The sequence below is a fragment of the Canis lupus genome, chromosome 25, assembly GCF_011100685.1.
Source record: "Canis lupus familiaris isolate Mischka breed German Shepherd chromosome 25, alternate assembly UU_Cfam_GSD_1.0, whole genome shotgun sequence".
Classification (NCBI taxonomy): Eukaryota; Metazoa; Chordata; class Mammalia; order Carnivora; family Canidae; genus Canis; species Canis lupus.
Window position 1 is genome coordinate 29,245,931 of NC_049246.1, and position 24,010 is coordinate 29,269,940.

The 24,010-nt window shown below is 39.4% G+C and overlaps 1 protein-coding gene across 8 annotated transcripts in view; it reads left to right on the forward strand.

Annotated features, from left to right (window-relative positions):
* The first annotated feature begins 1,872 nt into the window (after nt 1-1,872).
* FBXO16 (F-box protein 16) overlaps nt 1,873-24,010 on the forward strand; it is a 58,466-nt gene continuing 36,328 nt past the window's right edge. For 2 of the 8 annotated variants that reach the window (XM_038573715.1, XM_038573719.1), the window contains exons 1-2: nt 1,885-2,294; nt 15,955-15,990. In XM_038573715.1, the coding sequence (XP_038429643.1) occupies nt 2,163-2,294; nt 15,955-15,990 (168 nt within the window). In that variant the 5' untranslated portion in view covers nt 1,885-2,162. Of the gene's footprint in view, nt 2,295-7,267; nt 7,404-15,954; nt 15,991-24,010 lie in introns of all 8 variants that reach the window. The other 6 variants (XM_038573721.1, XM_038573722.1, XM_038573717.1 and 3 more) reach the window with 5 other exon arrangements.

Consider the following 24,010-nt stretch of genomic DNA (forward strand, 5'->3'; position numbering starts at 1 on the left):
TTTGTTTTTGTTTTTGTTTTTTTGTTTTGTTTTGTTTTTGAATAACACTGATCCTTCAGTTGATTCTAAGTGTCATGTTGAGCCAACACTGCCTCCACTGAGGGTGGGTGAGGAGGCAAATAGCATATATGAAAATCTGCATGTGTTCGTTATGTAGTTCCAGATCCCTTATACCTGCAGAACCTAAAGATATGCAGCTAGATGTATTTTTACACACCATTCTGTGAAAACTGTCAGACATAGGACATATCATAGCTCTCACATGGAAGGGTGGGAGTGATGTAGAAATTATCAGTGCATGTATCAACATGTTTATATCTCAGAAATATAACGTTGAAAAAAGCGAACTACAAAGAAAAAAAGCGAACTATGAGATAGGTAAATTATGGTATCTCTTTTAAAACACCTGGCTGTATTGTTTATGAGACCAAACATGTATATATAGAAAGCATAAAAAATGGGCAAGTAGGCTACACACCAATCCATAGATAGTGGTTACCTCTAGAAAGGCAGGAGGATAATGAGATCTGGAAAGTGTACAAAAGGGGCTTCAACCGTTAATCACACACAAAGCAAATGTTAATATTTTTTAAATTTTTGATGGGGATAAAGGGTATTTCTTATGTAGTCTCTAAATTGTTATGTTTGAAGTATTTCAGACTTTAAGCTGGTGTGCTCACTATGAACATTGACTGATGTCACTTCAGATCAGGGCAAAGGGAGCATCTGCAGTTAGATGGAAGAGGTGCTGGACCAGAGGACACCCAGAGGGTGCTGGTTGAGAGGAGAGTCGACATGGCACTTATTTTCAGGTGTAAAATTACTGAAATTCAACAGGGATAAAGTGAGATGGTTTCTTTTATCCCATATCCCTTTCATTTAATGTTATAACCCCCAATAGAAAGTCTTTAATGAGTGGGAACTTCACAGAGAGACATAGCACTCAAGCAGCATGTTGTTAAAACAGGTCTCTTTCTGGATGAACTCGTTTTGAAAGCATAAATGTTAACTGGTAATACTGTACATGGTAATTTAGCGTTGTATCTACTACCTCCCTCAGATCTCCATCCCCCACCAAAGGCTTTGTTTATTCGTTTACATACAACCTGATCGTGTGGAAAAACCACTGGGCTGGAATTCAGACAACCTAGGTTCCAATTTCAGTTTGGCCAAGTACAGATCCTTTGTTAACTCAAGGAAAGCAACAATCTCTATGAGCTTCACTTTCCTTTTTCAAGTTGGAGATATACAAATGCTGCCTATCTCAAAACTATGAAACATAGGTTTACACTGAAGTTGGGAGGAGAGCATATTCTTATCTGTTTTTGGAAGCATAAGATAGTGAAGTTTGGGGATTTTTTGTTTTTTTTCTTTTTGTTGTTACCTGCTGCCCACAGGAACTCCTTTATATGTACCAAAGAAGCTCCGTCTGGAATTTTGAATTTTTGGTGGTTCTCCAGTACTTGTTTGTAGTTCTATCAACAACAGTTAACAATGTGGGTCTTATATTAGTTATTTACACATTGCATTTTCCAGTCTTTCTCATCTTTTTTATCCTTATGTTCTCACTCTGCCCCTAATTATATGATGGGTGCTCAAGAATTTTAAATGAGCCCGGTCTGTAAAATTTTCCAAATTTGGAGTTATTCTTATTAAGCCATGCCATCTGCTGGTTCCCTGGTGTATCTGTCAGTCAGCCCGAATTCCTGCTGAAATTCACGTTGAAGCATTTGTGAGTTTGTCAGTTAGGCAATTTCCCCATGTCCTTCCACTTCCTGCTGCAGGTGCTATTCTTTTACTGAACTAGTCTCGAGTTGTTGTTTTTTCCCTCCCACCCTCTTTTACCTGTTGGCCACTCTTAAAACCCGGAAAAGTGGAATTTACATTTTGGAGCTCGGGAATGGCCAGAGAAATGTAATTGGGCATGCTCAGTAGGTTGCCCTCATTTGGAACACAAATATGTCTTGAGTGTTTGTCAGTGCTTCTAAGTGTCCAGATTGGACGCATCTTTCTTGCGGCATTATATTGGGAGATTGCAGCCCCTCCCACCCTCTTGGCACTCGGGCTTTTTTAATTTTCTCCGTGTGCCCAATTTTGGAGCCAGCCCTCCTGAATCTCTTGACCAATCAAGAGACCACACATTGTTGCCTAAGAGACCCCGTATGCCAGAGAAAGGATCTATAGATGGTGATTGGACTACTGGAAGGAAGGGTGGGGGCTGGACAGAGTCAAAGAAAAAGCTGCCATGGCAACACCAGCGCTTGAGGCTTGAAGAGGGAGGTGAGCTGAAAGAGGTGAGAGCAGTGGGCAGTGCATGAAAAAGATGGAGACTCTTTACAGAGCTCCACTCTGAGATTCTCCTGGGCCTCTCACAAATCTTGTTAGTGCTCCTGGGGATTACATTTTGCTCCCTTTCAGCTGCAATTTAAGTGCCAGATGCTTCATACTTACGAAATTAACAACAGTTAATTATTTCTGTGCCTATCAGACACTAGCTCTTTGGATCTAGTGTAGTTTTTGCTTTGCTCTAATTAGTTGAATATAAGATGAATTCATCTTATATATATGGTTGAAATCTAACCATACCTTGTTTCCTGATAATTTTCTGATAATATTATTTCCTTCTCTGATGATAAGGCAATGCACGATGTGTGTTGGCAGAGAAACTCAATCCTATTTTGGTCTGTTAATTCCAAATTAAAAATCCAATAATCCTGAGTTTAATTCCAGTGTTCAATTCATAATGTTCTGAGTTTTATCCTACCTTTGTATTAGTTTTAATCTTTAAACTGCTTCTTCTCCACTATTGTGTTCATTCAGTCAGTTGATTTAACAAATATTTGAGCACCGATTATGTAGTGCTGGGATTAGGATTCAGGTGAGCAATGTAAGAAAACCACATGAGCAAAGAAGCATCAGAGTTCTGTACTAGTTGTTTTGTACCAAAGTTCCGTGTGTCTGGGTGGATAGTGCGTGAAGGGAGAAAGAGTGGGATGAGGCTGAAAAGGTAGATTGAGGAGAAAGAGTGGGATGAGGCTGAAAAGGTAGATTGAGGTAAACTCATAGTGGACCTAGACTTCCATGCTAAGGAGTCTGGTTATGTTGTAGCCATCAGAGAGCCTCTGAAGGTTTTTGAGCTGAAAAGCGGTACAATCAACTGGTCTTTTTTTTTTTTTTTTAAGATTCTATTTATTTATTAGAGAGAGAGAGAGAGCACAAGCAGGGTTGGGGCAGAGAAAGAGGAAGAAGGAGAAGCACATTCCCTGCTAAGAAGGAACCCTGATCCCAGGACTGTGAGATCATGAAAGCAGCTGAAAGCAGATGCTTAACCGACTGAGCCACCCAAGCATCCCTCAACTTGTTCTTTTTTTTTTTTTTTTTTTAAGATTTTATCTATTTATTCATGAGAGACACAGGCAGAGGGAGAAGCAGGCTCCATGCAGGGAGCCTGACATGGGACTCAATCTCGGGACTCCAGGATCACGCCCTGGGCTGAAGGCGGTGCTAACCCGCTGAGCCACCTGGGCTGCTCTCAACTGGTCTTTAAAAAAAAATATTTCCCTTAGTAGAATGGTGGTTTCCAGGGGCTAGGGGATGTAGGGAGACATTGATTAAAGGGTACAAACTTTCAGTTATAAGATGAATAAGTTTTGGAGATCTAATGTCTAGCATGGTGACTGTAATTAATAATATGTTTTATACTTGAAAACTAATAAGAGAGAGGAGTGCCTGGGTGGCTCAGGCAGTTAAGCATCTGCCTTCAGCTCAGGGCATGATCCTAGGATCAAATCGCACATTGGGCTCCCTGCTCAGTGGGGAGTCTGCTTCCCCCTCTCATTTTGCTATTCCCCCTGCTTGTGCCCTCTCACTCTCTGTCAAATAAATAAATAAATAAAATCTTAAAAAAAAAAAACAAAGAAAACTAAGAGTAGCTCTCATGTGTTCAACATACACAAATGCTAACTATGAGAGGTGATGGATCTGTTAAATACCTTGATTGTAATAATTTCACAATGATTACATTGATACATATATCAAATTGATACATATATCAAAACATCAAATTGTACACCTTAAATATATACATTTTTTGTAAAAAAAAAAAAAAAAAAAAAAAAGGGCAGCCCCGGTGGCACAGCGGTTTAGCGCCGCCTGCAGGCCAGGGCTTGATCCTGGAGACCCTGGATCAAGTCCCACGTCAGGCTCTCTGTATGATGCCTGCTTCTCCCTCTGCCTGTGTCTCTGCCTCTCTCTCTCTCTGTCTCTATGAATAAATAAATAAAATATTTTTTTAAAACCTTTCTTCCAGTAGACTGCATGCTTTATTAAAGCAAAGACTCATATTTGTACCCCTAACACAGGACTAGTAGGTCCTTAGTAAAGTCAAATAATGGTGACAGTGTGGGTCTGAAAATGAGATTGGAGGTTTGTAACCCCTGAAACTTCACCAGAGGACCCATCCTTGCTGTTGAATGTGGAACTAGAACCATACCTTGGGGGTTAAGGCCAAAGACCCTCTTTTTTCCTTTTCATTTAAAGGAAAATTAAAGATCAGCATTCAGGGACAGCCATTAAAGAGGAAAGAGGTCACACAAAAAACAGGAGCAAGCTTTCTATGTGGAAGGAGAGGAAGACAGCTTGCTTTGTCTTGGTGACAAAAAGTGGGGACAGTTATTTCTTGTGTATGTTATATAAAAATTCTGTCTTTGTAATAATCCTGAGTGTGCTGTGAACATGTGTGTACATGCAGGTATGTACACTGCACATCTTCTGGAATGGGAAGAGGAGGAAAAAACCCACAAAAGAATAATGACGAAGGCAAGGGCAGGACAGCCCCATTTGAATGCTTCAGCAGAACTGTATTACCAAGAGAGCTGTTTCTCCTGGCCAGCCCCATCTCCTGAAAACCAAGTTGATTGAAGAAAGGCTAATCAAATAATTTCTAGCTTTTAGGAACCAGGAAAAGGAAAACAGCCAGTGCAGGACCTTAGGGAAGCTCAAGAGAAGCTATTTTGTCTTCATTCAGAAATTGTGCCTAGCTTGTTTCCTACACAAACTGAAAAGTTCTCAGCTTACAGCAGGAGTTTTTCACCTGGGCTAAGCAAAATTTTGTGTTAACGTGCATTTTTCTAGGGAAAGGATTTATAGCTTTCATCATGTTCTCCAAGAGCTTTATGACCCTCAAAAAAAAAAGATTAAAAACAACAACTGTTTTAAAGAGAAAAAAGGTCAAACATAAGTAAGAACAATGCAAAACAAAAAGAAATAGGTGATTTTTTAACTGAGCAGATCTAGGCTCAAAGACCATGCTTTGTATCTTTAACTTGCCCACTCGCACGTACTTTTATAGCTGCCAATTAACAAAACTGTAATGAAATAATTTCTTATACCTTTTGCAAGTTGGCTCACATGTGACTCAGATAATTAACTGTTAGAGGTTGGGGAAAATGTGAGTGCTGATGTGAGTCTTCTTTATACCAGTGGAGTGGTGGCAGGAGGCAACTGCCAAGAGGGAATTGTGTAATGATGCCCCTGTAGTTTTCAAACATTGGCTTTATCTTCTGCTATAACTCAAACCCAAGAGAGAATATTACCTGTCAAGTGAGAGCCTCAAAGATTTCAGATCTAGCTTTCGGGGAAATCCCATATCAGCCAAAAAGTAATGTGTGTGTGTGTGTGTGTGTGTGTGTGTGTGTGTGTGTGTGTGTTTAATTGTCTAGTTTTTTCTTCTGTAGAGTAGTCTTTGGAGCCCATAGAACAGGCAGGCAAGGTTGAACGTCTCAGTGGTTGAACGTCTGTCTTTGGCTCAGGTTGTGATCCCCAGGTTCTGGGATTGAGTCTTGCATGGGGCTCCCCGCAAGGAGCCTGCTTCTCCCTCTGCCTATGTCTCTGCCTCTCTCTCTCTGTCTCTCATGAATGAATAAATAAAATCTTAAAAAAAAGAAAGAACAGGCAGGCAAGCCCTGGCTCTCTTGGTCACGACCACTGCCTTCTGATAGAAACCCACCTTCAGAGAGGAAGGAAGGCAGAAGAAAGCAGATACTCTGAAGATATATATTGAAACTATCATCAACCCGTTTTAAATGTTTTCCACTTTAAATATTTTGTTATGGCTCTCTAATAGGTTTTGAGGCACCCTGTAAATGACAGAAAGTTCTAGGAAAGGTTACAGGGAAGTTACTAGTTATTGAGACCATCCATTTGTCAGGCCTTCTGCTGGACCCATTTTCTCCAGTCTTTGAAACAGTGGTTGGAGGTAGATGCAAATAGTTTAAATGCTCAGATAGACTGAATAATTTGCAAAACATTATACAGCTAGTAGGTTTTAGAGCCAAGATCAAACCTGTATAAGGTTAAAAGTTTTATAATTTTTAATGTTAGCAAATGTAATGTTTGCAATGTAAATAAATAAGCAGAAAGAGGAAATTTATTGCAAGGATGTCAGGTAGCTCACGAAATGAGCAAGAAGGGACAAGGGGCTTCTGAGGGGTAAGGTAGCAGGAGCAATTTGACAGAACATCAGTGCTACTGTGAACAACGACCTCAGCCGTCCAATAAGGATGAGCCAGTGTCAGTCCAACTGGCCTAGCTTGGTCTCATAACCATGTCTTGGCTGAGGAAGAGGAGGCCACCTTGATTAACCAAATGAGTAGATTTTAAGCACTGAGGGCAAAGTAATTCTTCATGAGAATTAAAGTGTTTTAATTAAATGAATGTAGACCTATAGTGGGCATTTAAAAAACAGCACATTTCCCCTAGTAAAACCAAATCTATCCATCTCTAAAGGCTTAGCTTTGTCCATTACACCATTCTACTTCTTAAATATGGTATCAAGCTAGAACCCTTATTACTTAGATATCAGAAAGAGGGGAGGAAGAAAGACACAAGGGACTGGGATAGAGTGCTTTCTGTCGCACTATGATTTTATAAATTAAAATACTTATTTCTGGCCAGTACAGTATATTCTAGGTAGGAGTGATTTAAACAGATCTGGTATGATTTCTAATTCCACAACCTACTGTCTGTATAAACTTAGGCAGGGTATGTAACTTCAATGAGCTTCATTTTTTCCATACATAAAATGAGCTAAAACCTACCAACTCTTCAAATTGTTATGAACTTTTAGCATGGATATAAAGTGCCTGACCTATAAAATGCTCCCAGTAAATGTTCTTCCCCCCAATTCTCTCTGTCAACATACTAAAAGATGGTGTGGTGTTAGTGCTTTCAATATTCTGAAGATTACATGATTCATTTCTTCTGATAGGTATGATTTTTCTTATGGAAGGATATTCAGTTATTTTATGATGGCATTTGCACCTCCAAAATGCATAGATGGTCCCAAAATGCAGACAAAGATGAGTACCTGGACACCCCTAAACCATCAGCTTTTGAATGATCGGGTAAGTGACTGGAGCCATTTTATCCATTGCATCCATGCCTTAAAGAAAAAAAAAAGTATTAAAATGTTATTTATCAAAATATGAACAAGAATTGTTTAGGATTGTTGTAATTGATTAAAAAGCAAATGGAGGGATGCCTGGGTGGCTCAGTGGTTGAGCATCTGTCTTCGGCTCAGGGTGTGGTCCCAGAGTCCCAGGATAAAGTCCCACATCGGGCTCCCCTTGAGGAACCTGTTTCTCCCTCCGTCTGTGTCTCTGCCTTTCCCAGTGTCCCTCATGAAAAAAAAAAGTCTTCAGGGAAAAAAGAAGCAAATGGAGAATTAAAAAAAAACTTAGTTGAGCCCTTGCTATGTGGGCAAGGCTGGCAGTAGACAGGATCCCTGCCCATGATGAAAATGTGTTAGATTTGTTCTTTCCTCATCCATATCTACTGTCACTGCTCTTCTCTCTTTCATCCCAAATGCTTTTCTCTTCCATCACTGATTCTCTGTTGGAACCATCAGGAATGAGAGAGGAAAGGGTTGTCTGTGAGGAGTTCTCAAAAAAGATTTTCTTGCTAGAGTTTCAGTTACTGGATAATGCTGCATATTTAACCAAATAAAATGAATAAATCTCAATTGATACTAACATTACTCAGCTACGCCTAAGAAGTTTATTTCCTACCTGCATTCCGGGAAATCACTAATAGAATGCACCAAAGGACTGCAGAGATGGGAAGCTGAGTATCATGCTGGTGTGTGAGACTGGCCAACCTCTGGGGATTTCTAATCGTACTTCACTTAAGGGCAGAATTTACCAACAGGTCAGTGAGCTCCTATAGTCAATACCTATTACAAGGACCACACCTAGTTGTCAGTAAAATACAATCAACATCAATAAAACTGACTTGATTATCTTGCTCCTATACACCAGTTCCTCCTTCTGGTAAAAGGCATCACTTTACACCAAGTCACTCAAGCCAGAAATTATCCTTCTCCATGCCAGCTCTGGATTGGTTTTCCCCAATTTACATGCTAATAACTTAGTCTGTTACTTATGGCATAGAAGACACTACTCTTTCACAGGAAAACACAAGATTCTTGGGTCAGAGACAAAAATCTCTGTTACAGTGCAGCAAGCAGCAGGAGCACCACATTTGCATTGGTTCTTCTTGCCTGCCTTTTCTCACAAGAGTGCTCCAGAAGGCCCAAAAAAATACTACACACACCATGGGTTTACATCACAACTAAGAAACAGTGAGCCCAGGGAATCCACTGCTTTTATACTAAGCAGTAAGCAAGCCCACCGTTGGCCCCAAAGAGAGATAGTATCTCATTACTCAAGGTTGTCTTACTCCAAATGTACCTTGGAAAAATGGTCCCAAGGAAAGAACAATGAAGACCTTGCACCCTTAGTATTCCAAGATATTTAGGAGTATAAGAGGGAGGCCCAAAGAGGTGTGTCTACCAGTACCCCCTCACTCCTCACTTCCACATCCAATTCATTTTTTTTAAAGATTTTATTTATTTGACAGAGAGAGGGCAAGAGAGTACAAGTAGGGGGAGTGGCAGAGGGAGAAGTAGATTCCTTGCTGACTAGGGATGTGGGGTTCGATCCCAGGACTCCAAGATCATGATCTGAGCAAATGCAGATACTTAACCAATTGAGCCACCCGGGTGTCCCCCATCTAATTCATTTTCAAGTTCTAGAAGTCTTCCTCTTCATCTGGGCCCCTTTCCTGCATTTATTTACATATGCCTCCAGCTTCACATCATTGGTTCATATACTCTCATAACCCTTTGCCTAATGCACTGCTGTAACTCCCAACTGGTTTCATTGCCTCAATTCCTACCAATCCATCTTCTAGTCTGGCCCCAGAATGATTTTTCTAAAATATCAAAATAAAAAAAAGTAACATAAATAAAATTTAAAAATAAAATACCAAGTGAATCCTACAGTGTGAAACTGATAACAGACCCTGCTCCACAGAGTAAATACCAAATCACTACACCTAGCAATGAGGATCTTTTGTAAGTTGACCTCAGCTAACCTCTCAGTTCCAAGCCCTGCCACTGCTTCCTTCTGTCCTATGCTCAGGCCAATTAAGTGGCTTCCAGATGAGCCCTGGTCTCTCACACCTCCACTCTTTTGCTCCCCTTGATGCCTCCCCTACTAGCCAACTCAAATGTCATTTTCTTGGGAGAGCCTCCTCCTGCTTGCTTCTCTTTGCTCTCATCACTGTTTACCAACTTTCCCACTCGACTGTAATGTGTTAAGAGCTGTGATTCTATCTTTTCTCTCTGCATTTTCCATGCCTGACATAGTTCCAAAAGATGGAGTCAGAATTCAGCCATCCTCCCTGGGACTTCCTTCACTGTCTCTCTCCTTCTAGTCTCTAAATCCCTCCTTCCTTAGTTTGAATTTGAGCCTCGGCCTTGAAAGTGAGTAGATATGCTACCACCCTGGCAAAACAAGAGCATCAGTCCTGACCCCTCCTGTTCAGCACTTTTCTGTTTCTACTCTCTGATATGAAACATTAGCAATTTTGAGGAGAGAGATATTAGTGTAGCCCTCGTAATAGTGAGAAATAAAAGGGAGAGAGACTGAAAAGGAAAAAGATAAAAGAAATGAGAAAAGAAGAATGATACATAGACTAAGAGGAGGGACCAGGAGAAACAAAAGGAAAGGCAGAGAATGAGAGACAGAAATTCAGCCTTCATCTGGCCATGAGCACAAACGCTGCAAGTTTATTGAGAAAGTATTTTTTTATTCAGCTCAACAACTGTTTATTGAGCACCTGTTTGTTAATGTTCTTGGCACTCACAACAGTTTATCTAACAGCTTCTCTGCTTTCCCCTACCAAAAAGCTTCAGTGTTTGGTTTTGAAATCTGTTTTCTCATAGAATTGTGAAGGTTTTACACATATGTGAAAAAGTGACTTGAATCAAAATACATATTTGTTGGGTGCCTTGATTTTCAGAAATTATCTTTGAAAAATTAGAAGTCTTGGTCGATTTAGCAGCTGCGGAGAAAAAAAGTATCTTAATTGCCTGATTGCCCATTGCAGGTTGGCTTACTAGAGACTCAGACTTTGAGATTAGTGTGTAGAGCATTGATTGTGGAGGGCTCTCGGATCAGCACCAGGGAAAGGAAGGGAAAAAGGGGGAGGTGGGTGAGGGGAGAAGGAGGGAGGAAGAGAGAGAAGGCCATAGGTCTGAGGCCTGGCCCTGTAGCCACCTGCCTGTATACTTCTACATTGGGGGATCTGGCTGGCTTAGTTGGTGCAGCATCTGACTCTTGATCTCAGGGTTGTGAGTTTGAGCCCCACACTGGGTGTAGAGATTATTTAAATAAATAAGTAAATAATAAAAAATATACTTCTATGCTGACTATTCAGTAGATGTTAGCTGTCCCATGGAAGGGCCTAACCTGGAACAAAGCAGAGCTCTCAAGCTCATGGCTGACAGTCAACATCACTCCCAACAGGTGGGTGAGTAAATCCTGGGCAATAGATCACAGCAAGCATTACATTATCTCATCTTGGTTTTTTAATAGTTTTTGTCTCAAAATGATAATTTCTTGAGATAATATTTATTTTGTTCTTTAGACCTCTCTATTTTTTTTTTTTTTAATCTACGATAGTCATACAGAGAGAGAGAGAGAGAGAGAGAGAGAGAGGCAGAGGGAGAAGCAGGCTCCATGCACCGGGAGCCTGACGTGGGATTCGATCCCGGGTCTCCAGGATCGTGCCCTGGGCCAAAGGCAGGCGCCAGACCGCTGCGCCACCCAGGGATCCCTAGACCTCTCTATTTTTAAAAAAGATTTATTTGTTATGGGGTAGGCAGAGAGAGAGGGAATCTTAACTAGGCTCCCTGCTGAGTGAGGAGCCTGACCTGGGGCATGATCCCACAACCCTGAGATCATGACTTGAGCTGAAATCAAGAATCAAACGTTTAACATTTAAATATCTGCATGTATACACACACACACACACACACACACACATACATATAAATGTGCAGATGTACATAGACACACATAAAATTTGTATATGGGTAGACCAAATTATTTTTTTTAAGTAATCTCTACTTAATGTAAGGTTCAAACTCACAACCCCCAGATCAAGAGTCACATGCTCTACTGACTGAACCAGTCAGGTGCTCCAATGCCAAACTATTAATCATGGTTTTCCCCAAAGAGTTAGATGGCAATGGGGGAGGTGGTCCTGTAAGAAGAAAGCTTTCATTTTTTACTTTACATAGTGCAATAAAATTTCTAAAACTCCAAATTTTAAAACAATCTAAAAATGATACAAATAAGAGTAAGGAGATAACAATAATTCTGGGAATTGGAAACTCTGGTTCCAGAACAGTGATAATTTCCTACATGACTTGAATAAGTCACTTCCTTTCTCTGGGCTTTACCATCCTCCTTTATAAAATGAGTTATGTTGGATCAGATTACCTTGGAGGTTGCTTCCAGATCTAATATTCTGTGTAAAATGTATTAAAAATAGATGCCAAGGATGCAGCTGGCCAGAAGGTGTCTATGCATAAATAATGTCAAGGGTTTTTCTATACTTGTAAAACAGGGCATTTAAATGTCACCAATGATCGGTGTAATTTTGAGGTCCTGTTTTCTGTTCTCATTTCAATTGTGTCTTTGTTCGATTCTGTAGTAAAATGTAAACTATGCAACTATTTTAGATTTAAAAAGGGTCACAGTATTTTAAGTTTTTACTTAAGTTCTAGTTAGTTAACATAGAGGGTAATATTAGTTTCAGGTGTACAATGTAGTAATTCAACACTTCCATACAACATTTGATGCTTCACCGGGTACAGGAATTTAACTTTGCAGCAGGCCTTTAGCACAGAGATTGAATTCAAATTCACATGCCTTAAAAGATAGTATGATCAGCATAGCCAAATGTGACAGATTTCAAAATAACTTGGGCATTATGAATTTTGAGAGAAGAGTGTTTTTAAAGTATGCATTTCTTTGCCATCTAGTGTTTTATTTTTTTTTAAGATTTTATTTATTTATTCATGAGAGACATAGAGAGAGAGAGGCAGAGACATAGGCAAAGGGAGAAGCAGGCTCCATGTAGGAAGCCCAGTGTGGGACTCAATCCCAGGACTCCAGGATCATGCCCTGACCCAAAGGCAGAGGCTCAACCACTGAGCCACCTAGGTGGCCCGTCATCTAGTGTTTTAATTGAAAGTAGCCAACATTTCTTTTTCGAGATGTAGTACAGTTACATGTTAAAAGGTGTTCTGAGAAAAAGCACCTAGTTACCATCCATCACTCATAATTTAGGAGCCCCTAAATGTTTCACTCCTACACTGTAATGATGTCGCATGGTGAAATATGTAACTGCAGTGTCAACAGACTAAAATAACAACCGTAGGATTTTGACTTAACAGCAGGCTCTGAATAAACTGTGATATAAACAAACTGCAGGGCTCTGGGAGGAAAGATGATCCATTTTAATATTTCTATTTTGAATCAATACTTTGTTTTTCAGCTCTTTAAGAGGACAAACCTCATTTGCAAGTCTTTAGACTAACTCTAAACCAGAGAATATAAGACTGACTGAACACCTGATAAATAGTGTGTCCCAAATTCTATTTCTTGCAAGGGTCGAGTCAGAGCCAGAACTGAGCTTGTCTAGTGGTATTCCTCCCCCCTGCCCCCCGACTTCCATCAGTTTCTATTTGGATCTAGATGCCTTTGTAAGAAGTGGATTTGCTTAGACCTGCTTCGACTTGGTCATTGGCTCTCTAAAGACTTGTTTTAAGGGATGCCTGGGTGGCTTAGTTGGTTAAACATCTGACTCTTGGTTTCGGCTCAGATCATTGTCTCAGGGATATGAGGGCGAGCTCCACGTCAAGCTCTGCACTGGGCATGGAGCCTGTTTAAGATTCTCTCTCTCCCTCTCCCCGACTCTGTCCTCTAAAAAAAAAAAAAAGACTACTGTGTTAGTTAGCCTAAGTAACACTCCCTACCTCCCACTCCATTCCTTTCCTGCTACCTTCTTTTTTTTTTTTTAAGATTTTATTTATTTATTTGTGAGAGACACAGAGAAAGAGGCAGAGACATAGGTAGAGGGAGAAGCTCCCTGCAGGGAGCTGGATGCAGGACTCAATCCCAGGACCCCAGGATCATGACCTGAGCCAAAGGTGCCCCTTCCTGCTACCTTCTTGCTGACTATCTTCTCTCCCCTTCAAATCAGTGCCCCTTTGTTTCCAATGCCCCATATTGTCACTGGGCACTATGATGGTCACCTTATCTGCCTTTTGAAAGGAGGTTGTGGTAACATTTTCTTCTTCCCAGCAGTTCAAATGTAGGGCTGGAAGTCAGAATAGGGAAGACCACAGTTATAGTGAGAAACACGGTAGGGTTGAGCTGAACAGACAGCCAACTGTACCAGTGATTTTTAAAATTTAGGGCAGCCCGATGGCTCATCGGTTTAGCGCCGCCTTCAGCTCAGGGTGTGATCCTGGAGACCCGGGATCAAGTCCCACGTTGGACTTCCTGCTTGGAGCCGGCTTCTTCCTCTGCCTGTGTCTCTGCCTCTCTCTCTGTGTCTCTCTCTTTTTTTTTTTTCCTCTCTGTGTCTCTTATGAATAAATAAAATCTTTAAAAAAGTAAAATAAAATTTATAAATGTAAGCCTTTGAGCCTCTGCTTGTCCTCTCTAAAATAAGGAAATTGAAAAGATCTCAAGAATTCCTTTTAGCTCTAAAATTCTATGACTTTTGAAGCTTTTTTGTTGTTGTTCAATCAGCAGATGTTTATTGAGGGCCTGCCTTGCAACCTGGACAGATTATGGAGAAAGTGGTTGTAATCCGCATGGGAAAATAAAATGACTAGAAACAACTAAAGAGCCATGGTAAACCCTGTAAAGCCCAAGTGGAATGCGGGCTATAAATGGAATATGAGTTGGGAGGAGCTAGATCCCTGGGTATCAGAGAAGTGCTGGTGCTGTTGACTGGAGTCAGGTAACAGATGATTGACAGGCTTTGGTTAGAGGGCAAGAGTTGAGGAAATATTTGAATCCAGATTTTAAAATCTTCTGTGTTCTATAGGTTATCTTCTGTTTTCATTCAGAAATCCCAAGTTTATCTGTTGCCATTATTTGAGGGTCCTAATAGCCCAGGGGAGGACTAATAGGGGGAAAGGGAGAAGGGCATTCTTCTCTAAAGTCTATCAAGTGTCTACCTGTGATATATGAGATTCTCCGGCCGGGAGCAAAAATGCCATTTCATGGCCTTAGATGGTTGTTGAAGCAATTATTTCAATTCCCATTTTGTATGCCTTTTTAAATAGCTTTTTTAAAAAAAGATTTTATTTATTTATTCATGAGAGACAGAGAGAGAGAGGCAGAGACATAGGCAGAGAGAGAAGCAGGCTCCATGCATGAGGCCTGATGCGGGACTTGATCTCAGGACTTCAGGATCACACCCTGGACTGAAGGCAGGCGCTCAGCCACTGAGCCACCCAGACATCCCTTGTATGCCCTTTGAAACTAAAGTTTGAGAGTCTAAAAAAGGAAGGAAAGCATTATCTGTTAGAAGCATAAAACCAGCTCCTCATCCTCCTCCACAAAAAAAGAGAAGAAATGGGCCTAAGCAACTCTCCAAGTGGGAACATTCTTACAACACTAGAGCACTTAGGCAGTGCTAAAAGGAAGGGAAAAAACATCAATCCCAATTGTGAAAGCTGACAGAGGGGGTGAATGTGGGCGCGAGAGAGACAGTCACATCTGTTCCTGACTCTCTCTTGCTTCCTCTCCTCATAACTCCCTCCTCTGCCAAACATTCTCACATCAGTCTCCTTTCCTCATTCATTCAAACACACATGTGACTGATGCTCAGAAAAATACCTCTGCACTAATACATAAATCTAGTCACATTGCGCCAATACATTCATAAGGATATTCCTTATCACAGCCACATTCATTCAATCTAGCAAACGTGAGTACCTGTAATATGCGTTATATTGTACAGTGAAGATGTAAAGATGAATAAGACATGGTTTCTGTTCTAACCTGTATATAATAACAAACCTATACAGATAAACACTGAGTTGTATGTCCAGAGGTACACATATATAAACTTCTAATCCTACAAACATATCAGTGTTGCACCCATGATATAAATACACATCGAAATATAAAAACAGAGCTGCTCATTCATAAATTTCACGGGTTCTCAGAGTATTGATATTTGGGGGAGGAGGATCTCCATTTTCCTGTTTTTCCTTTGTCAGTTTTTTTCACCTTCTTTCAAATTCTAAAATTGATTTCACTTTACAATTCCTTTCTTTTCTTATTTCTTGCCTTTAAAAAAAGGGTTATTTTTTCTTTAAGATGAATAATTCCACATGGAGAAACAAAAACAATATCACCTCCAACGTACCCTCTCAGGAATGAAATCTGTCTTTTTATACTCAGTTGGTATAATGCAAAGACTGTCAGTTTTTATTTATTGATACTTCAATGATATCTTTCTTATAATGGGTATTTTGAACCATGAAATATAAAATCATTCTGTTCTTTTTATTTATTGTAGGTATTTGAAGAAAGAAGAGCTCTGCTTGGAAAATGGGTAACCATTTAAAACATAATTTCTTCTCTATTATGTTATGTTTAATTATCATAGAGCCCAAATAATTCAGTTTGAACATAAAGTTATAAGTGATCACTCATTGCCTGAGAAATTTGACTGATACTCTCTATGTATATCAATTAGGGTTCTATACTCACAAAGTAGGTTTCTATCTCTTACAAAGTAGAGTTTAGAAAGGTGAGTTGAATCTGAGACAACAGCTTGGTAACCAGCACAGTTCATCCATTTGGCTACTTAGCATCCATTTGCACCCTTCTACCTATATTTAAATTTCCAAAGGAAGACTGTAACAACTTTATGCTTTTATTTAACAAGATACAAGCATCCTCTACACAACTAAAAACATCCTCAAGCTTTCCTCAAAGGAGACACAGAGTCCCAGTGATCATTGTCCTTCTCTCAGTCATGATCAATTGCTGAGCAATGTTGACTACTCATCAAATTCCTCTACAGCCCCACCTGTCTCTACTACCTAAGAGAATTGAAAACATATGGTCATGCAAAAATGTGTACATGAATGTTAATAGCATTATTCATAATACTCAAAAAGTATGAACACCCAAATATCCATCAACAGATGAATGGATAAATAAAATGTGGTTTAGCCATACAATGGAATATTAGTCAGCCATAAAAAATGACATTCTGATATAAGCAAAGTGCAGATGAACTTTGAAGGCAATATGCTAAGTGAAATAAGGCAGAAACAAAAGGACAACTATTGTATGATTCCATTTATATGATGTACCGAGAGTAGTCAAATTCATAGAGACAAAGTAGAATAGAGATTTAAGGAATGTGTAATTATTGTTTAATAGGGACAGAGATTCAGTTTGGGATGATGAAAAAGTTCTGCAGAGGAATGGGGATGATGATTGTACAACATTGTGAATGTACTTAATGCCCTTGACCGGTACACTTAAAAATGGTTAATGGGCAGCCCAGGTGGCTCAGCAGTTTAGCACTGCCTTCGGCCCAGGGCGTGATCCTGAAGACCCGGGATTGAGTCCCACGTCGGGCTTCCTGCATGGAGCCTGCTTCTCCCTCTGCCTGTGTCTCTGCCTCTCTCTCTCTGTGTGTCTCTCATGAATAAATAAATAAAATTTTTAAAAAAAAAAGGTTAAAATGATAAATTTTGGGCAGCCCTGGTGGTACAGCGGTTTAGTGCCACCTTCGGCCTGGGGTCTGATCCTGGAGACCCTGGATCGAGCCTGCTTCTCCCTTTGCCTGTGTCTCTGCCTCTCTCTGTGTGTGTCTGTCATGAATAAATAAATTAAAAAATTTTAAATTGATAAATTTTATGTTACGTATATTATACTAAAATTTTTTAAAGGTAAGAAAAATTTTTTAAAGGAAGAGAAAGGAATAAAGTATTGATACATGCTACAACATGGATGAACCCTAAAAATAATATGCTAAGTGAGGGGTTCATGGATGTTTCAGTCAGTTAAGCATCTTTCTTTGGCTCAGATCATGATCCCAGGGTCCTGGGATAGAGACCTGCATCTGGCTCATTGCTCAGCAGGAAATCTGCTTCTCCCTCTGCCTCTGCCCCCCTTCCTCTCTGTCTCTGTCTCTCGGTCTCTCAAATAAATAAATAAAATCTTTAAAAAATATGTTGTTAAGTGAAAGAAACCAGACCTTGTATCATATGATCTCATTTATATGCAATGTCTAGAATAGGCAAATACATAGAGGCACAAAATAGATTAGTGGTTTCCAGGGGCTGGGGAATTGATGGATAATGGGTATAGGGTTTCTTCTGGGGGATAATGAAAATGTTCTGGAATTAGACAGCAGTGATGACTATACCACCTTTTTATTATAGGGATCAAGTATCGATTTAAAAAAGCTCAATCTACTATTACAAGTAAAGTAATTTTTAAAAATAATCTGGACATTATGCAGTAAGATATAATATAAAACCTATCCAATTATAGGCAATCCAAAAGATAATTGGCCATAGAATGTCTTTTTTGTTTATATATTAGCACATGGTCTTGTCTGACGTCTGTACAGTAACAAAATAATTAAAAGGAACTGAAAAGCTCCTCTACTTTCCTGTTCCATGTTTAATTCCTTATCTCTTGAATCTTCTCTGCCCTTTAATCCTTGTTAGAAAAGGCAATTGCTTCTAAGAAAAACAACTCCCAGAAAACAATAGCTGAAATACCTTAATTGAAAAGAAAGCACCTCAAACTTTTTCTCACCTTCTATGTTGTTAACAGAAGTAATAGTGGGGATGCCTGGCTAGCTCAGTTGGTAGAGCATGCAACTCTTGATCTCAGGGTTGTGGGTTCAAGCCCCACATTGGGTATAAAGATTACTTAAGAATAAAATGTAAAATAATAATAATAGTGTTATAAGGAATTTGAAAAAAGTAGAGGGTACTACTTTTAATTTGCTGGCAACAACCATAAACAGAGCTAAATTTCAAAAGGGAAACAGGAGAAAATATTTTGCAAGTTGCATGATAGGTAAAGATTAATATTTAGGATTTTAAAGACTTTCTACAGGGTCACCTAAGTACTCAAAGGTTGAATGTCTGCCTTTGGCTCTGGTCAAGATCCTGGAGTTCCTGGATGGAGTCCCACATCAGGCTCTCTGTGGGGAACCTGCCTCTGCCTATGTCTCTGCCTCTCTCTCTGTGCTCTCTCTGTGTCTCTCATGAATAAATCAAATCTTTAAAAAAAAAAAAAAGAGTTCCTTCAAATCAAAAAGAAAAATACAGCCCCTCCTCTATGTAGAAGAATGAGAAATATACAAAAATATATAAATGACCAATGAACATATAAAATATTATCTGTTTCACTAAAATTAGAGAAATACAAATTAAAACAATGAGATTCCCAAACAGTGAGATGTAACAAAAATTGAAGAACTAGATAATATCCAATGTAAGTAAGGATTTATTGGAGAGTAAGAGGATATGCTTAAATACAATTGGAGGGACTGTAAAATGGTAAAGACTTTTAAAAGGCAATTTTGACAGGATTGATTAAACTTTTCAATGCAAATGTCCTTTGAACCTGTAATTCCACTTCTGCTTATCTGTACTAGAGAAATATTCACACAGGACATGAAAAGGCATGTTTCGGAATATTGCAGTTGTTTTTTTTTTTTTTTTGTATCATAAATGGTGTCAATAGTAAGTAGATCGCAGTATAGCCATGATGAAGGAATGAATGAGAAAATGAATAGGCCATGAATGAATGAGAAAATAATACACTCTGGGTTTATTACATATCAGATCATTTATGGCTATGTTTTGTTCGTTTTTTAAACTGCTATGTTGGGACGCCTGGTTGGCTCAGTAGTTGAGCGTCTCCCTTTGGCTCAGGGCATGATCCTGGAGTCCCAGGACCAAGTCCCACATCAGGCTTCCGCATGGAACCTGCTTCTCCCTCTGCCTATATCTGTCTCTCTCTCTGTGTGTCTTTCATGAATAAATAAATAAAATCTTAAGAAAAAAAAAACTGCTATGCAGTATCTTGCAGGATGGGTGTATTGTAATTTATTTAACTGTTTCCTTATTGATGGCTCTACATGTATGCAAATGCATAGAAATGTATAACATCAAATTGTGCATAGTGGTTATTTCTGGAGAATGGAATGAAATTGGATGGGGAGGAGCAGTCACAGAGGATTTTCATGTCTAACTGTATTCGTACCTCTTTGAAACTTTTAAATAATATGTCCATACTTTATTTTTTTTAAGATTATATTTATTTATTTATTTGACAGAGAGATCAGAAGTAGGTGGAGCAGTAGGCAGAGGGAGAGGGAGAAGCAGGCTCCCCGCTAAACAAAAAGCCCGATGCAGAGCTAGATCCCAGGACCTTGGGATCATGACCTGAACTGAAAGCAGATGCTCAACTGACTGAACCACCCAGGCGCCCCTGTGTTTTTTTATTAGGACTCAGGAAACTTAACCAGATTGAGATAAATAACCAACAAGCAAAAAATAACAAGTCTTCCTCTTCTCTTGTCCCTCACTTGCTGTGAACTTTTCCTTGCCATTTAGTGTGAGATGAGAGGAACCTGAAGGCTCTAGCAAATGTCCTCACTTTCTGCAACTGCAGCAAGAATCCTTGGAACATCTACTCCAAACATAGGATTTTCACAATTCTATTGAGTCCAGAAAGCCATATAAAAAGGCATTAAAATAATTATAAAATATAACCCTATCTTAATTGTGATATAACATAATACACTTGGTATAATGTAGTATAATATAAAAAGGAACTGTGAAGAAAGGTACCATATGTGATACCAGGATCGAAGAGTGGTATCTTCCCCAAATTTCACATATTGGATCCCTGGCTACTATGTTATGGGTATTTTTACTTGAAAGGTGAGGGGAGAGATGTAGGAGATTATCGAATTCCTGGACAGTTAACTCTTCCACGGATTATTTACTTTTTGGATTATTCCTAGCGTCTTTTAAATTCCAAAGGGATTTTCCCCAACTGTGAAGCATTCTTCTGAGTCATCAACTCACCTTCAATTGGTAGGAGTTCAAGGAATGCAAATTCATTTTCTATTAACCTAAACAAACACAATTAGAAAGGAAAAATCCCTCAAGGCAAAGAACACTTATCAAAGCCAGATATAAATTACCTTTGACCATGGTAATCAAGGAAATAAATGAGAAACCAACATAATTATCTTTTTAATCTCTAGTGGAAAATGTTTTAATTTTTTTTATAGATTTCTTTGGCATTTTATAATGCTAGGTTCTTTTATATTCATTTTAAATCACTGTTCTTCCACCTGAGCTCGCTCTTTTTTCGTGGGCAGCAATGAAAGTAGATGAGCTAACCTCAATCATTCTAAATGTACTTTACAACCTTGCCAATCTGCAAACATGAGAATTTTATGTTTTTTAATTTAATTGCTTGCATATATATTCTTTTCACACTGATTTAACACACATACTTATTTTTCTACTAAAGATTTTATTTATTTATCATGAGAGACACAGTGAGAGAGAGGCAGAGACATAGGCTGAAGGAGAAGCAGGCTCCCTGCAAGGAGCGAGATGTGGGACTTAATCCCCAATCCTGGGATCACGCCCTGGACCAAAGGCAGACACTCAACCACTGAGCAACCCAGGTGTCCCCGTACTTATTATTATTTTTTTATTATTAAAAGATTTTATTTATTCATGAGAGATATATAGAGAGAGAAGCAGAGACACAGGCAGAAGGAGAAGCAGGCTCCATGCAGGGAGCCCTACGTGGGACTCGATCACGGGACTCCAGGATCACGCCCTGGGCCTAAGGCAGGTGCTAAACCGCTGAGCCACCCAGATATCCCCGTACTTATTGTTTTTAATGATAATATTGCATAATGATGGCTACTATGTCTACAATGAGTCATGCACCTCATTAAGAATTTTACACATATGTTATTTTATTTAATCCTCACAACAACCCTACAATTTAGATATAATTATTCTTAATGTATAAATGAGGAAATTGAGAGGTTTTTAGTGGCAGAGCTGGGATTTAGTGATTTATTTCTAAAGAGTATTAGAAATAGGAGAATACTGGAAGTGAGACTTCTAATGGCCTCCTTCCCAAACCCACCATCAATCTGTAATCCCATACTTTCTCTTATCATGTTTATATATTATAGTTAGCATATCTGATCCCCTATTGTTAGGCATTTTTGGTTATTTCTGTTTTCTTGCAGTGATGATAATATCTCATGAAAATTTTTTTGTGACCATAATCATCCTGGGTCCCCATGTAGCTCAGTTTCTACAGGACCACAGAATGCCACCTACAAGGAACTTTTAAAATAATTCCAATTTCCACTTTGTGTTTCAAAGAAAAATCACAGCAGCACCAGTTCAAAACTCTTGACAATAGTTCTCAGGTCTCCTTTTGTTAAACAACAAAAATTCAACTGGGTAATTTAAAAGATCAAATTGACTCTATTAAGCAATTTGTGAATCAGGCAGCATACCATCTAGCAAATAGAGAAGAGCTCCCTCGAGCTACAGAAAAGGAAAGGTTTTTAAAAGTAGAGAGGAAGGGACACCTGGGTGGCTCAGTGGTTGAGTGTCTGATCCAGTCCCACATCGGGCTCCCTGGTATGGAGCCTGCTTCTTCCTCTGCCTATGGCTCTGTCTCTCTCTCTCTCTCTGCATCTCTCATGAATAAATAAATAAAATCTCTTTAAAAAAAAGTAGAGAGGGAGCCTAACAGCAGAAATTATTAGCAAAGAATGCATTGTTTTAGGCAAGGTTGCTTTCCTAAGGGAAATGGAAGGGATCTGTTGGAAAATTTCCTAGTGCTGACCAGGAAATTCCGCATTGACTGGTTAAAGGTTATATTCCTGGGGATATATAATATACAATTAGGTTAGTATTAAATCTTGGTTTGCTGACATGGGCCCTTAACATAAGTGACTCCACTGTACAGTGGTTTTCTTTTTAATACCTTCCTTTATACCTCAATTCTCTCACAGTCTCTAATTGCTGTCGAGGCAATGACATTCTGAACTCCCAAACTCCCAACACGCCAAAACCTAACTGCTTTTCTCTCTCTTCACACTCTCCCCTTGGCTCTTTATAGATCAGTGCACTTTTTCTGGCATGGTTTTTCCCTTGGCCCCAGTCATTCTGATCTGGCTTCTCTCTTCATTCTAACAATCCATCCCAAAAGGAAAGAAATCCCCCACTGTGAAAGCTGGAAATATGAATTGTGCAGAAATAGGGATAGGAGAAATCAGGGAATACTCACACATGAATAGATTTTCTTCATTTATTTGTAAGTTGAGGTTTTGTTTTTTTTCTTCCCTGCCGCAAGCACACTATAAAGTTCTCTACATGAGTTCTGTCTTTCCACAATGTCAGGATTCCAAACAGAATGACATTTGTCATCACGCATTTAACTTAGCTTCACACACATCACACAAAACAAAGTACAATACAAAGTCACACAGCAGAGAAGCTATAACAGGGGGCAAGAAGTTAACGAACCAAATGGAGGTCAGTCCCTGAGAGCACAGTTAAGGTGAGGCCTCGGTCCAGTCTAGGTCAGCTCTCAGCTCATACTGCTTATTCTGTTCAAGCAGTGGAGAATCTCTGTTATGTTTAAGATCAATCAGGCCGGGCCTGGAGCGACAATTGCCTTTCAAAGACCGTCAGAAGTGGAAGGGTCAGTGTCTGCAGAGTCTGACAGTTTGATCCAGAAATCCTCTGTTTAAAGGAGCTTAATCAGTCTTGGGCCTTTGCAGGCCTCTCCTGGTTCCAGTAATGATCAGCTCTTGGTTCATCCAGAAACCCATGGCCTTCCTGATTATTAGTCTTTAGTACTGCCAGTCTGTGCTGGTTTGGGTGATATCTGGTCTTAGCTACAACATCCTTCCTTGGCTGCTTATGTCACTGCTTGACATGAGTGACTCCATCTTGCTCCCTACATTTCCCCTTGAATTGTAGTTTCCAAACTGAGATTCCTGGGCCATTAAATAGATCTATAATAGTGAATAGTTTTGATCAAGAAGTATTCTTGCCAATTAAAAAAAAAAAAAAACACATCATATGGCTCTAGTGAAGCTGACTTGTCATGCTTTTTAGGTACTCAGTATATTTTATGATTATAACTAAAGTTCCTTATAGGAATATAAGGGAAGGGAGAAGAAATGTGTGGGAAATATCAGAAAGGGAGACAGAACATAAAGACTCCTAACTCTGGGAAACGAACTAGGGGTGGTGGAAGGGGAGGAGGGCGGGGAGTGGGGGTGAATGGGTGACGGGCACTGAGGGGGGCACTTGACGGGATGAGCACTGGATGTTATTCTGTATGTTGGTAAATTGAACACCAATAAAAAATAAATTTATTTAAAAAAATAAAAATAAAAATAAAGTTCCTTATAATTCTCATTACTTTATGACAACCATAGAAAAAATATATATGTGAAATGTAATAGTATACAAAATACAGGTAGCCCCAAACTCTTCTCTAAAATTTCCCTTCTCTAAAATGAG